The sequence below is a fragment of the Pleurodeles waltl genome, chromosome 3_1 (assembly GCF_031143425.1).
Source record: "Pleurodeles waltl isolate 20211129_DDA chromosome 3_1, aPleWal1.hap1.20221129, whole genome shotgun sequence".
NCBI lineage: Eukaryota > Metazoa > Chordata > Amphibia > Caudata > Salamandridae > Pleurodeles > Pleurodeles waltl.
The window spans coordinates 1,647,659,946-1,647,673,999 of NC_090440.1; the positions used below are offsets into that span (position 1 = coordinate 1,647,659,946).

At 46.9% G+C, this 14,054-nt stretch overlaps 1 protein-coding gene across 4 annotated transcripts in view; it reads left to right on the forward strand.

The window, feature by feature from the left end:
- RAPGEF4 (Rap guanine nucleotide exchange factor 4) overlaps positions 1 to 14,054 on the forward strand; it is a 942,686-nt gene that overhangs the window by 815,091 nt on the left and 113,541 nt on the right. For all 4 annotated transcript variants that reach the window (XM_069225351.1, XM_069225352.1, XM_069225353.1 and 1 more), the window contains 2 exons: positions 5,570 to 5,667; positions 12,210 to 12,335. In XM_069225351.1, the coding sequence (XP_069081452.1) occupies positions 5,570 to 5,667; positions 12,210 to 12,335 (224 nt within the window). The remainder of the gene's footprint in view (positions 1 to 5,569; positions 5,668 to 12,209; positions 12,336 to 14,054) is intronic.

A 14,054-nucleotide genomic window follows, 5' to 3' on the forward strand; every position in this document is an offset into this window, starting at 1 on the left:
AGCTGTCCCCTGCCCGCCAGCCAGCCAGCCACCCATTGTAACTGGGATGCCAAGTAATATGCCTCGAAGTCAGGGGCACCCAGTCCCCCCACATGGGTCGGTCTACATATGGTCGACAGCGCCGTTCGCCTACGACCATCATCCCATATCAGCTCTCTGAGAGAGCGCTCATCTCGCGGAACCATGCAGAGGAGACCTGTAGTGGTAGGTTAGCAAAGTAGTAGAGGAGGCGGGGAAGCATAATCATTTTTGAGAGCGCCACTCTGGCCATTATTGTTAGCTTCAGTGAACGCCAGAACCCCACCGAGGAGCGCAGGGATCTGAGTGTCCTGCCAAGATTACCATCCCTGAGGTCGCTCAGTTCGTGAAATATTTGTATGCCCAGGTATTTAAAAGTCCGCGGGGCCCAGCTTATGTCCGCTGGGCATGCATCAGGGCGTGCGCTGCCTGGCAGCACGGGGAACACAAATGTTTTCCTTTGATTAAGGCGAAGTCCAGATATTCCCCCAAAGTACTCCAGGATCCCCAACGCCCACGTGAGTCCGTTTGTCCCGTCCCTCATGTAAAGAAGTATGTCATCGGCATACAGAGAGACAATATGCTCAGTCGGACACCAAACGATTCCCTTACCCACACCTTCCCGTCGCAGCTGCGACGCTAGGGGCTCAATTGCCAGGGCAAATAGTAGTGGGGATAAGGGGCAACCCTGCCTTGTTCCCCGGTGCACAGGGTATGCACTGGATATCGTTTTTCCGGTCTTTACTCTTGCTAGCGGGGATGAGTACAACAGGTCCACCCATTTCACCCACCCCTCCCCCAGTCCCATTTTTAGCATCACAGTCCTTAGATAGTCCCACCTGATAGAGTCGAAGGCCTTCTCGAAATCTACTGCGAGCAAGACCCCCGTTGGCGGTTTCAGGTCTTTGGGCATGTGCAAAACCGTGAAAACCCGCCTCAGATTCAGGGAGGTGCTGCAGCCAGGAACAAAGCCGTTCTGGTCTGGGTGCGCGAGCTTGGTCATAAGGGGGAGCAGCCGGTCGGCCATGATCTTGCTAAGAATCTTAAAGTCGCTGTTTAGCATTGATAAAGGCCTAAAGTCCGTCACCGATGCCTCCCTGACATTTGTCTTGGGGAGTGGCACCACCAATGCCTCCCGCAGCGTGCCCGGTAGCTCTCCACAGTGCAGTGCCTCCGCATACATCTTTGTCAGCTGGGGAGCCAGCAGGGACTTATATTTTTTGTAAAAATCCATGGGGATACCGTCCGTTCCAGGGGTCTTCCCAGGTGCTAACTGCGCAATGGCCTCGCTTACTTCCTCCACTGTCACTGGTCCCCCCAGACTATCTCTCTCCTCTGTGTTCAGTGTTGGCAGTGGAATTTGCTGCAGGTACTTATTGAAGGTCTCCGTCCACAGGTCGCTAGGTTTCCCATATAAATGCGTATAATATTCCCTAAATGCATCATTTATGGGGCCCGGTCTGAACCTGCAGAGTCCCTCCCCATCTAGTACACACGTGATAGGCTCACTATGCCCTCCTGGGTGCACCAGCCACGCCAGCAGTCTCCCCGATCTGCCCTCCTCCGATTGTAGGGATGCTAAGTATTTTTGCGTGTTGTGGCACCGAAGTTGTTCTTCAATCCGGGAATGTTCTCTACGGACATGGTTGTATTTTTCATTCTCCTGAGCTGCAGGCCCCTGTCCCAACTCTCCCTCATGCATATCCTTCTCTAGGGCATTCAGTTCCTTTTCAAGTGTGCGCTTCACCCCCACCGACTGTCCCAAGCAGTAGCCCCTCGTCACCACCTTGAGTGCTTCCCATTCCGTGGCCCTAGAGGGAGTGGACCCACTGTTCGTCTCAATATATTCAGCTAGTTGGCAGTGCAGGGCCTCCCTATACGCCTGATCTTCAAGTGCCGAGGGGGTCAGTCTCCATGACGGTATGGGGGGTCTATCCTCCGATACCCTCATCGTTAATAGCAAGGGGTTATGGTCCGACAGGGTGCGGGCAAGATATTCAGAGCGTGTCATGTTATTTATCAGGCCTGCTGTGCAGACCACTCTGTCAATTCTGGTATGCACCCGGTGGAGACCCGAGTAATATGAGTAGTCTTTATCAGTTGGGTGATGTTCTCGCCAAACATCCGCCAACCCCCACGTGCCCAGCCACTCGCCTAGCCTTTTGGCTGTTTTGATTGTCGCTGCCCCCTGTAAAAGCGGGATAGACCTGTCCATGTTTATGTCTAGTATTGTGTTGAAGTCCCCCCCAATTAATAGCCCTCCGGTGCACTGACGTGTGAGGTGGCTCGACAGACCAGTCATGAAGGGTACCTGATCTTGGTTAGGGGCATAAATGCAACTTAAGACTATCGGTATACCATGTAGCCTCCCCTCTAATATCACAAATCTTCCCTCCCGGTCTATGTTGGAAGAGACTACTGTAAAAGGGACCCTCGCTCTGATCCACACCAGTGCGCCTCTTGCATAAGCTGAATATTCCGTTTCAAATATTTGCCCCCTCCATCTGCGTCTCAGCCTCTCTCCCTCCCCGGGTGCCAAATGAGTCTCCTGCAGTAATGCCACCTGCACACCCCTTCTCTTTAAATAGGAGATTATTTTGTGTCTTTTAGCTGGTGTGCCCATCCCCCTAACATTCCATGTTAAGAGATTGTAGTCTGCCATCTCATAATATCAGTCTGTTGACATTGCCCCCGGCTCTCCTAAGCCTCGGATTTGTTCTTTCGCATGTTCAGGTTCTTGCTATAGTCGGTTGCTACCACCCACTTTGCCATATTAACTTGTAACTGTGTATCCCAACTCCCAATCCCCAGGGCGCCTCCCAAACTGTAGGTTGCCCAGCAAACTGTGCAACAGTGCAACTTGTTCAACCACTTATCAGCAGTACTCGCCAGTCTGTTTAGATAGGCGAGGTTCTGGTCCTGGGGGTGGCCAAGTCCGGAGGGGCCGTTTGTTCCCACGTCATGCCTTATCTCCAGGGCCCCCGGCGGGTCCAGGTCAGCCAAGTTCGTCAGATGTTTGTGGGGTCACCTTCGGGGCGCGGCCTGAGCGCTCCAGTTCTCCAGCAGAAGACACCAGTGTGTCGTCCGACTCCTCCCCTGAACCCTCCTGGGGAGACGCCTCTCCACCCATGCGAGCCCCTGCTTCCAGGGCTGCCTTCCTGCCCTTCTCCTTCTGTGTTTGCGTAGGTGCCAGTCGTCGACCGTCTCTGGACCTCCGTCCTCTCGGAGCCTGGCAAGCTCTGCTCCCAGACGGGCCCTCTCCTGCTGACCTCCCCGCCTGGGAGCTGTGTGTCTCCAGCCATTCCCACGCCTCCTCAGGGGATTGGAGGAACGTTGTCTTCCCCTCCAGCATCACTCTTAATCTGGCTGGGTAGAGTAGCGAGTACTGGATCCCTTCTTCTCTTAGGGCTCTCTTGACTGTCAGAAACGATGCTCGCTTGTTTTGTACCTCCAGAGTAAAGTCCGGGAATAGTGTCACCTCCCCGTTTGCAACTTTAAATGGGCCCGATTCCCTGGCCCTCTGCAGGAGGGTGTCTCTGTCTCTATAATGCAATAGTTTAGCGATCACAGCCCGGGGGGCCTACCAGGAGCAAGGGGTCTCGACGGCACTCAGTGCGCCCGCTCCAGCGTGTAGAAAGGAGTCAGGCGCCTAGGTGCCACTGTCGTACTGAACCACTTCTCCAGGAATTCAACCATGTTCGTCCCTTCGGCCCCCTCCGGGAGGCCCACCACGCGTACATTATTCCTTCTGTTCCTCCCCTCCGCATCTTCAGCTCTTTTTTCGAGGCGCGTCACTCTGTCGACAAGGGAAGTCACTTCAGCCGCCAGGTCTTTCTGTTTCGGTGCGATGTCCGCCAATACAGTTTCTGTCTATTTGACTCTGTCTACCAGGTTGTGGTGGTCCACTCTCAGCAGACTCACCTCAACCGCAACCTGGCTGATTTCCCGCTGCAACGTTGTCTTTGTGTCTTCTATCGCCCCGAGTATTTTATCTAGGGTATCCTGCACTTTGATCTGTGTGTGATCTTGCGGGCCTGCCTCTTTGCGCTCAGTCAGAGCCGCGGTGTCCATGGTTTTGTGCTTGTGTCGGCTCTTAGGGGCCTCGGACGGGTAGGGGGTCGCACCCCAGGGGCCCCGACAGCAGCCCCAGCGGTATCGTAAGCTCCCCTCCGAGTCTTCGCGCCCTATTCTCTGTAGGCCGCACCTCAGTCCCCAGGTAATCCCCAGCAGGTTCCCTCCACCCCGTCGGTTCCCACTATTTTCGGGCTGCGGTGCTGGGGCTCCGCATTGACGACTTATGGTTAACTGCTAGTCTCTACAGCTATGGGCCCCTCAGTTCGCCGTAGGCCAGCCCGGTCGCCCTTCCTCTTGGCGCCGATTCTGCCTCCTTCTTGTTTTACTTATGACGTCAAAATTACATCCAGGCATCCTCAACTACCCCTCAGGGTCTATTCTCCTCAGACATACCGTCCACCATACTGCTCATTCAGGGGTCGTTGGCGCTCCACGGTACCCGGGGGGTTCATGTTTTCCATCTGACGGGTAATCTGCCCACCGCTCCCCCGCGGGGCGCGGTCCCTCACTCACCAGCACCGCTGGATGTTCCTTCTCCTCGCTGGTTTGATCTTGTCGGGGGGGTCGGCCTGCCTCTGTCTCTAGGCCAGCTCTCAGAAGTCTCAGTTCAGCGCGGTCCTGGGTTGCCCCATACCGGATCCCACCTCAATCGGCCAGCCTGGCCCACCACGATCTCCTCAGGGCCCACAGGGGTCCATTATCAGCCACTCCCATCTCCTCGTTGATAACTGCCAGGGCCCAGCGCTCCTCCACCGGTCAGACGGCCTTGTGTGTTTGCTCATGGGCCGTGCCGCCCCCCGGCGTCATATTACTCCGTCTCAGTCCCGATCGCGGGCCGGCCCTAACACTGCCAGGGGCCGCGTCCGCGCTCAGGAGCAGCGCCGCTCCGCCACCCGACGGGGCGTATCTTCACTTCACTTGACTTGGGCCCCCACCGGCACCTCCGCTGCGGCGGGGAGACTCGTCCAGAGTCCCCCGCTGTTTTCGGGCCATCCGCCCCCCAGCCACGACCGCTCGCGGCTCCACCCGAGGCCGCAGCTTCAGCCGCGCGACCAGGCCGCCAGCCCTCGCCCTCGCGGCCAGGCCAGGTCCGCACGTCAGTGCCCTCCGGGGTCGCCGCGGGGGCCCGATCACGCCCGGTGCCCGCCGCAGGAATAACTCCTCTGCTCGGACCCCGATCGGCCCGGAGATGGCGCGCTTTTTCACAATTTCTCGCCGGCCCCTCCGGAGCGAGAAAATCAGGCGTGCGCCATCTCCGGATCCTTGGCCACGCCCCCCATAAAAAATAATAATCATGTGGTTGATTTTCACCCTCCAGTTGTAGACAAACATACACTATGACTTTTCTATTTGGAAACTGAAATGTTCTTTTTATTTATTTTCCCTAAATTTTATATGCATGATTATTTATTGTTACGTTCCTGTAACGTTGATTTGGACTGAATATTTGCTTGCTTACTCCTTTACTCCTTTACAGAGAAAGTGGTCCTCAAACCTAATGAAGTGTCTGTGTTTACTTCGCTGAGCATGAATGGACGTCTCTTTGCTTGCCCTCGAGACCAGTTTGATTCCTTGGTATGAAATTATTATTTGTTTCGCTTTAATAGCCACAGCACATGCTCTTGCACAGCACTTGAATTGACCTGAATATTGTTTTTCAATAATTTGCCAAGTGTGTAAAACAATTTGCAAACGCTTCTTGGGCAAGCAGGTGCTCTAATAATGATAGTAATCCTGGGTTCATGGATAAAATAGTATCCGATTAAGAGCTTGTGGAACCGTAACCAGATGTGTTGAAAACTCATGATAGTGCTACATGGGAGTGAAGTGAAGTCTAATAAACATAAAGGTCATGTAAAAGAGCGGTAAAATCAAACTACTGTCAGAGCACACAATGACAAAAAGGTGAGTAGGATTTGTCTATAGCTGTAGGGGTAATAATAGTGGAATTAAACTTTTGTGCCTGAAATACATGTGTACATTTCGAAAGGTGTGTTTCTTGTATTCTAATCAGTGTTTAGATTTAGCAGAAATGAGATAACGGGGTGGAAGGAATGGAAGGAATTTTCCCAGATAAACAATATGGGGGTCATCCAGAGTGCTTTGTACTTGGTTTTTGATACTGATACTGCAAGGTGCAATATTTATCAGGTAATTTATTATTCCTCCATTCGGAGTTTGGCATCTCAAAATTTTGAAGTAACATTATAATTCTGCATGTTTTCCTATTTTCTGAGATACAAAATTGGCAATGTTGTGTTTCCCTCACAATTTCCAACAGGATTTACCTGGTGAACTTTATGCAAGATAAAAAGGGCATTATTCACACTGCTCATAATCTCAGTTTGCTGTTGTGAAAAAAAACCTATTTGTGAGTGGTCACACTCTTTTTAGCTGACTGGTGTTGCTGGTTTTTTAACTCTGCACATTGAGGCACTGGTGCCTAATCCCCCAATCCCCAAATCCTGAAACACAATAAATTGGCTCATCCCCCTTTTCCAAATTCCAGTTTGGCATGTTAATTTTTCAGTAAGGCTATAGTATATGGTGCAGGAAATACACCAACAGCATGGAGGTTAAATGCCACCCACGGACTGCCACACATCTTGTGCAGACACTAGGCTGGCATAGAAAACATGGCTTCAGCCGTACATGTGTAGCCTAACCGCTGCCGCTATAAAGCATGCAGCTATTAACCATATCAAACGAACTGTTTTTCTCAGAAAAGAGCCTCACTTTTAAATATTAGGTAAGTCTACCTTAAGTAGGCCTTGTTACCCATAAGGCAGAGTTCTTAATACTTGCGTTTGGCATGTTCCCATAGTGGCTAACCCCCAAAAGCTATTTTCATTGTAGAAGAATGTAACTGTTTATATGAGAAAAAACTAAAGTATAAATAAAATATTATTTTTTATAACTGTGATTTGAAATAAACTACAGATTCTAGTCAACCTTTGTTTTACCATTTATTACAAATTCAATTCAATGGAGAAGTTGGCTTTTTGATAAATATACAGGAAAAGTAACTTTTAAAAACTTCGACTTTGCCTACCTGAAGCTCCTGTCTGCTAATTAGCTTTGGCCTGCCAGCAGCTACTCCCTGTTAGTGCCTTCCCCTTGCTGAGGTGTGAAAACAGCTCCTGGAGTATAGACAAAGAGTTCGGCCTTTTGGCAATAAGACCTTTGTGTGAGGAATGTGACTCATCCTCTCCCAGGATGGGCAGTTTATGGTGAAACCTGGCTATTCTAAGCTAACTGTAAAATGAGACCTGGAGAAAAGGAGTCCTTCCATCGCTGGACCAAATGTGGCAATCCTGGCTCCATTCCTGGGAGGAGCAGCTGGTCACAGAACCAGTTTAGTGTGAACCTCCTTCAGGGTTTGAAAGGTTCTGCTATCTTTATTTACCCTTAGAATGGTGCACTGTTGGCCTGCCCTGTGATCTGGGTGAATACCTTGAAAGGTTGGCCTATGTCCAGGACTGAGAAGTGGACCCAAAGGGTCAGTTGGCTGAACTCTTTTGTGACTAGAGAGTCACAAAAAGCTGCAAGAGACGTTTTAGTGGAGCGACCAGTTGACCAGTGGCAAGTGGACCAGGACTGGACTGTGCTACTGGATTCAACTTGAGTGAGTCTTGGGCTCTACGAATGTCATACTAAAAAAATGTTTTGGTAAAAGTGGCCACCATATGTGTAACAACCGATATGAAATGCATTTGAATTTTGTGAACGGACGTATGTACTAATTGGTCGATTCACAAAATATTGAATCATAGTGGGTCGAAATTCAACATACCTAATAAATATTAATAAGGTAGGTCTCAAACTGCAGCTCACTATGATTGGCTACATTCACAGGCATGGTGGCCTGTTACGGTATGCAGACCACCAAGTCTGTGATTGCTTTTAAATAAATAAATCTTTTCTCTTTTTAAATGCAGCCAGTTTTCCGAAATGGAAAAGAGTATATGTTTAAAAAAGAAAATGAAATTTTCTATGAACATTTTTAGGAGTTGACCACTGCCAACTCCTAAAAATGTTTTGTCCACATTCACAAAGGGAAAGGGGTCCCCTAGGGACCCCTTCCCGTTTGCAAATGGGTTGCCACCTCCTTTGAGTTTATGCTAAAATATTACTGTTTTGTGACGAGATTTGGTCGGAAAACATTAATACATACCATAAGGAATCGGTATTCAAAAAGGATGCCTCAACATGGCCCTCACTAATACTATTCCTTTTTGGTTTCCTAAATCCATTTAATGATTCAGAAAAAAGTTTAATTCTAGGCATTCTTCATGCAAGCTATAGAAAGCTGAGCCTTGCTACCAGGCAGCTACTTGCTGACACAGCACCAATCACCGCAGCAAGGCACAAAAGGATGGCTTCTCCAGAACATAGACTAGAAGAAATTGCAATATAGTACACAGATATGATTTTTGTTTTCTGACTGTTACTGCAGCACTTCTTCTGAAGTCCAGATGAATGTAGTGAGCTGACTCTCAAGGGCTTGTTATTAACTAATTATAGTGGAGTTCAAAATATTCTACACTAACCAGTATGTGTAAGGCTTTTCTTCATGTTCTTTTTCAAAGCGGAAGTAGAACAAGAGAAACCAAGGGATCACAAGTAAATGTGTTCTAGAAAGGAAATTCAGACTTCCTATTCAGGGTCTACCCATTTTCCAGACAGCTCGCAGGCCGAAGAGAGAGCCAAGTGGGTCATAGATTCATGAATGCCAAATGCAGACATCCCAAGCAGTGATAGCTTATTACGAGGATACCAGGAGGCAGTTTGTTTCCCAGGCAACCATATCAGTTCTTGTCAATCATTTGTTCTCTACCAGGGGCCTGAGCTGGCAGAAGAGAAGTATGGATTCACTAAAGTCTTATGGGTGGTCTGTGGGCTGTAGTACAGTCGTCTGGTCAACAGAGACAACAGAGAGTGATACAATGACTCGGGCTGCAAAATTCATGCCTTCCCATGAACACTTAAGCATGTAAAATTCAACTCTAATCATAATGAATAAATAATGTCACACAAACCAGCACATGCATGAATGAGGTACTGACCTGGGTATGGTACCAGGATTTTATTGTCAGACTATCGTCTGACATTAATATTGTTTACAAAAATATTTCTCAAATGGAGTTAATAATAGAAAATCTACACCCAATGGGGCAATATTTATGTCTGACATCTCTGTATATGATGTTCTGACATAAAAACACTGGGTGGATTTTCCATGAGGGTGTAAGGTTACCAATAAAAATGTCTCTACTCTTTGTCAGTTGTTGGCATATAAAAATGGTGGAGCAGGCAATGTAGGAATCTAGTGGTGCCTTTAGGCTCAACGCTCAAACTCCCAATCATGACTTGTTAATTAAGTGTTTTGTTTATAACAGACCATAACTCAGAGCTCTGGAGTTGAGGAAGAAGGCAGTGTGAGTTTCTCACATGTGTCAGCCAAAAATTTAAACACAGTTCAAAGTATGCACTGTACAATCAGTTTTGCGCCAACTTGATACAAAGGTGTTAGAGTGCTTTTCATAAGCACTAGTTACATTACACAGGTTCACCTTAATTTTTTTTACGAGCACTGGGGAGATTAAGTGATTTGTCCAGAATCACAGCATGCTAAGCTGCGCAGAGAGGCAAACCTGTTTTCCTAGCACTAAAGTCAGTAGGTATTGACTTCACGCCACACCCTCCTACCTATGAAGGAACAACCTACATTGGAAAACATGGTGGAGGTAGCTAAATGCTGCCAGGGATGCAACTTGTGCAGTAACTAAATCGCTGACATGGCATGTATTACATTAATGCTTGGAAAAATGAAATGTTTACTTACCCAATAGCTGCAGCATGTCCCCAATGTTCTACAGCCCGTGGCTCAGAGCTCGAGGTTCACTCCCACTTAATAATATTAAAACAAAAATGAGAGAAGCATCAGGATTGGTTGGAGCTGGCTTACTTGACACTCTCTCAGACACTGGGTGCCTGTGCCTGCTCTCTAAAACAGCTCAGGTTGTAGAGGTTTGAAGCACATATCGGGATGGGCATCACAAGATAGATGGCCAAACCAACATGCACACTTCAAACTGAAGTGGCCACTACTCTTTCCTGCCATTCAGCAGCATTGGCCTATGAGCCCTAGCCCACCCTCACACTCGGGTCAGGCTGACAGAGTAAACAAGCATTTTCAATGCAACGGGTCTCGCATTTGTTCGAGTTAGAGCTATTAGCATTGTAAAGCAAATAAAACATGCAGCGCGATCGCGATATGTAAAATGCAGCGCAATGGCGCTGTGTGGAAAATAAACAGATAAAGTAGTCCGGACCCCAGGCTGAAATCATCAAGCCTCGTATGTTTTTAGTACTTAACCGGTGCTGTGTAGGTGGGCTAAACACCGGAAAAGGCATGAGGTATGCATGCCTTTCACAAATGAAAGCAAGCTGATTTTAAAAGGCAAGCCCACGAACCAATGTAAGTGACTGATGTGAATGGGCGTGGTTTCAAGCCCAAAGAGAGATTACGGAATGGACGGAGCGCTTTGCGGTCGCCCATAAAATTAAAATGGAATAAAAGCCTTTTATTACCATTTTATTTTTCACGTTTTCTATGGTTGCGATGCTCCTCCCCCATATCGAGGAACTGCCACTGTCTTTGCTACTGCAGTATGAAATCAGCCTTCACCATCAGTCTTGCCCTAACCTGTTGATTCTCCTTTATGGAGGAGATTCACTTTGTCTAAAACCCCTTGTCAGCACAGCCTTGCATTCTGCACGTTGAGCCAGACATCCTTAGAACAACTGTGGGAGGCCTTCAGATTTACTAGTTCCCTGAGGAAAAAAACAGTTCAGACAAGAAAAAAACAGGAAAGTTCAGAAGACACAATTTTTTCAAATTGAGGAACTTTCATCCATGTAACAAAGGCATCCTATCTCTCTTGAACTGCCATATTTCTGTAGAATTATGTGCAGTATTAGACATTCATTGATGAATTGGAGGGAAAAGAAGTCAAAGAAAAAACTTGATACTAAAAATAAATCTTAGTGAATGGGAATATTGGAAGCTGCATGTGAGCAGACTGGCCTAAACATCAGATTTACATTCTGCGATTAGGAACCAAGGGCCAGATGTATGAAAATATTTTGCACTCGCAAACTGTAAAATCGTCCGTTTGCGAGTGCAAAATAGTGGTCTGCAATGCATGAAAGGCATTCGCAGACCACAAAGTAGAAATCGCTAAAATTGCGATTTCTAGCATTGCGACCTGGATTTTGCGAATCGCAATTTGCAATTCGCAAAATCCAGGTCGCAAGGCAATGCTGCAAAAAAATCGCAAATTGCGATTTTTCGCAGAATGGCATTTTGCACATGCAAAATACCATGATCTGCAACCAGGTGGTAACCTGGTGCAAAATTTAAAAATGCAGTAAAACTGCATTTTTAAATTGAACATGTAAAGCACACATGCCCTTTTGGCATGTGTGTACCTTACATGTTAAAAAAAAACAAATTGGGGTGCAGGAGAGGGGGCCTTAGGCCCCCTGCACCCTGGCCTTTTGCATTTCCAAAATTGCGATTTCTGGTTCAGAAATCGCAATTTAGGAAATGCAAAAAATTCACAGCTATGGGCCAACAGGCCCATAGCTGCGAATGGGGCCGGTGTCGCAATTTGCGATTCGGTAATAGCATTTGCCATTTTTAAGAAATCGCTATTACCGATTCGCAAATGTGATACATGGCCCTTTGCGAGTCGGTAATAGCGATTTCTTAAAAATCGCTATTACCGAATCGCAATGGGCCGTGATGATACATCTGGCCCCAAATATTTTCATACACCTTTCTCAGTCCTAAAATGCAGCACTGCTTCTAATTTTCATTACAATTCTAGACAGTGAGGACGGGAGTTCAAACCTGAAAATCAGACATGAAATGCATTCTGGGTAAACTGGTTGCTGCTATTTTAGACAATGCATTAAATTCACATGGTTGAACATTTCAGCATTACAATTCCTGACTGCTCAATCGCTATATTTTTGGTTCATATTTAGGTGAATGAGCTGTGCAGTTTGCATTATGATCTACTTCACTATATTTTTTGTTCTGTTTGTAGACGCCACTAACCGAACAGGAAGGACCTTCAGCAGGCACTATAGGATCCTTTGAAATGATGAGCTCAAAGGACTTAGCTTACCAGATGACCATCCATGACTGGGACCTTTTCAGCTGCGTACATGAAGTATGGAACGGCTTCATCTTATTTATCAAATGTTTCTCTTTTTCTCACATTTACATTTTAACATTACTTTTCACAATATAGATTTATTGCACAGCACTAATAAATAAACATTGGTATACAGATAGACCTACCAGAATATAACGATTTTGTGCTTTGCAAATAAATTGTGAAATCACTTTTTTTGCAATGAAGCCTGTAACTTCTTACAAAAGCTCCTGAAATGTTTAAGAAGTGACTTGGCCTCTTTGTATGGGCACTGCTCTGCTGCTGACCAATTTAAAGTAGTAGAGTGTGAACAGCAGGCCGGACAGATCTTTACATCCGTTCCTGCATGATATTGTTGTGCGGTTCCTGTTATGGTAACATGACTGCATGCTTTAGGGCGGCAGCACCACTGCGTGTGGGTTACTGAGCCACCCCACACCATCTGGAAGCTCTCAGCCTGATTCCTGGCTAGCCTGCAGTGCCTAACCCACACTAGAACATAAAGGTGATTTGAAGCAAACTAAAAATGACAATCTGACACCTCAGGGAAGTTGTGGTAAACAGATCACACCTCTTTCGCTCAACAAAGACTCACATATGACAAGGCAGAATAAGAGATGCAAAATAAGTCTCATTGTATCTATTAAGATATTTGCATCTGATTGTAAAATCCATGACCTGCGATATTAAGGCAGATGAAACATAAAACAGTGATCATCATCACAATTAAAGGAGATAAACAACCACACCATCTTTGTATGATATTAAAAGCCTAAATGATTCCTACATACCTATATCTAAGATCTTTGAGCATAGTGGTGGTAACTCTTCTGCCAATCCCAGTCTAAGAGAAGGACCCCGACCCCATAACTGAAAAGGCTGGTAAGGGTCTGTCTGTTGTCTGGACGGCAGTCCTCTTGATTGGCTTTAGAGTCAGCTCCAGGATCAGTGAAGTTGTCAATTGAATGGTGTATATCATAGGGCACCCATGAATGGAATACCCTCTACCCTCCGTAGGCCTACATGGTGTTTATATAACAAATCTTACAGTGTTCTAAAAACAGATCTGATGAGATACAGTGGCTAAAAATAAGTACTGGCTCCCGAACGCCTGGAGCAGCAATACTAGTTAGAATGTCAGGTACTGAACATGAAGGCCTTGAACAGGGCACAAAGTGAAATGTGTGCAAAAGACGGATAAAATGTGTAGCGCTAACAACTATGTCTTCTACGAAAGGACCAGCTGATTAAAATATACAAACAATGAGCTGAAATCTAACTGTACTAAAAATATTAAATGAATAAAAGTGTTTCTGTGTTAAAAGTACAGGCTCTAGGCCTAAGGCTAAAATAAGGGTGGCCAACCCACACACTAACGAGAACCCACAACAATATGTGCTGCCACTGTGAACATTAATGGAACCAAGCTACAGCCTACCACCAAAAAGCCCACAAGCTTCTAAGATGCTACAAAAAAGAAGTCAGCACTCCATAGAGCAAACACTTCCAGAGGTCAGGATTCTAAAGGTATACCCCTTTTTCACGTCATTTGGCAGCTTCTCAAGCCGCTCACACATTTTTCACTTGTAGATGTTCTGCTGCCATCCCTGGTAGCACCTGGCCTCCTTTGCCTTTCTGCCTTGGCATCATTGAAACTTCTGTGCTCTCCCTGCCCTGGCATGACACAGCCTACTGTGCCATTCTTCTCCAGTGACTCCTTCCCCCCCCCTGCAC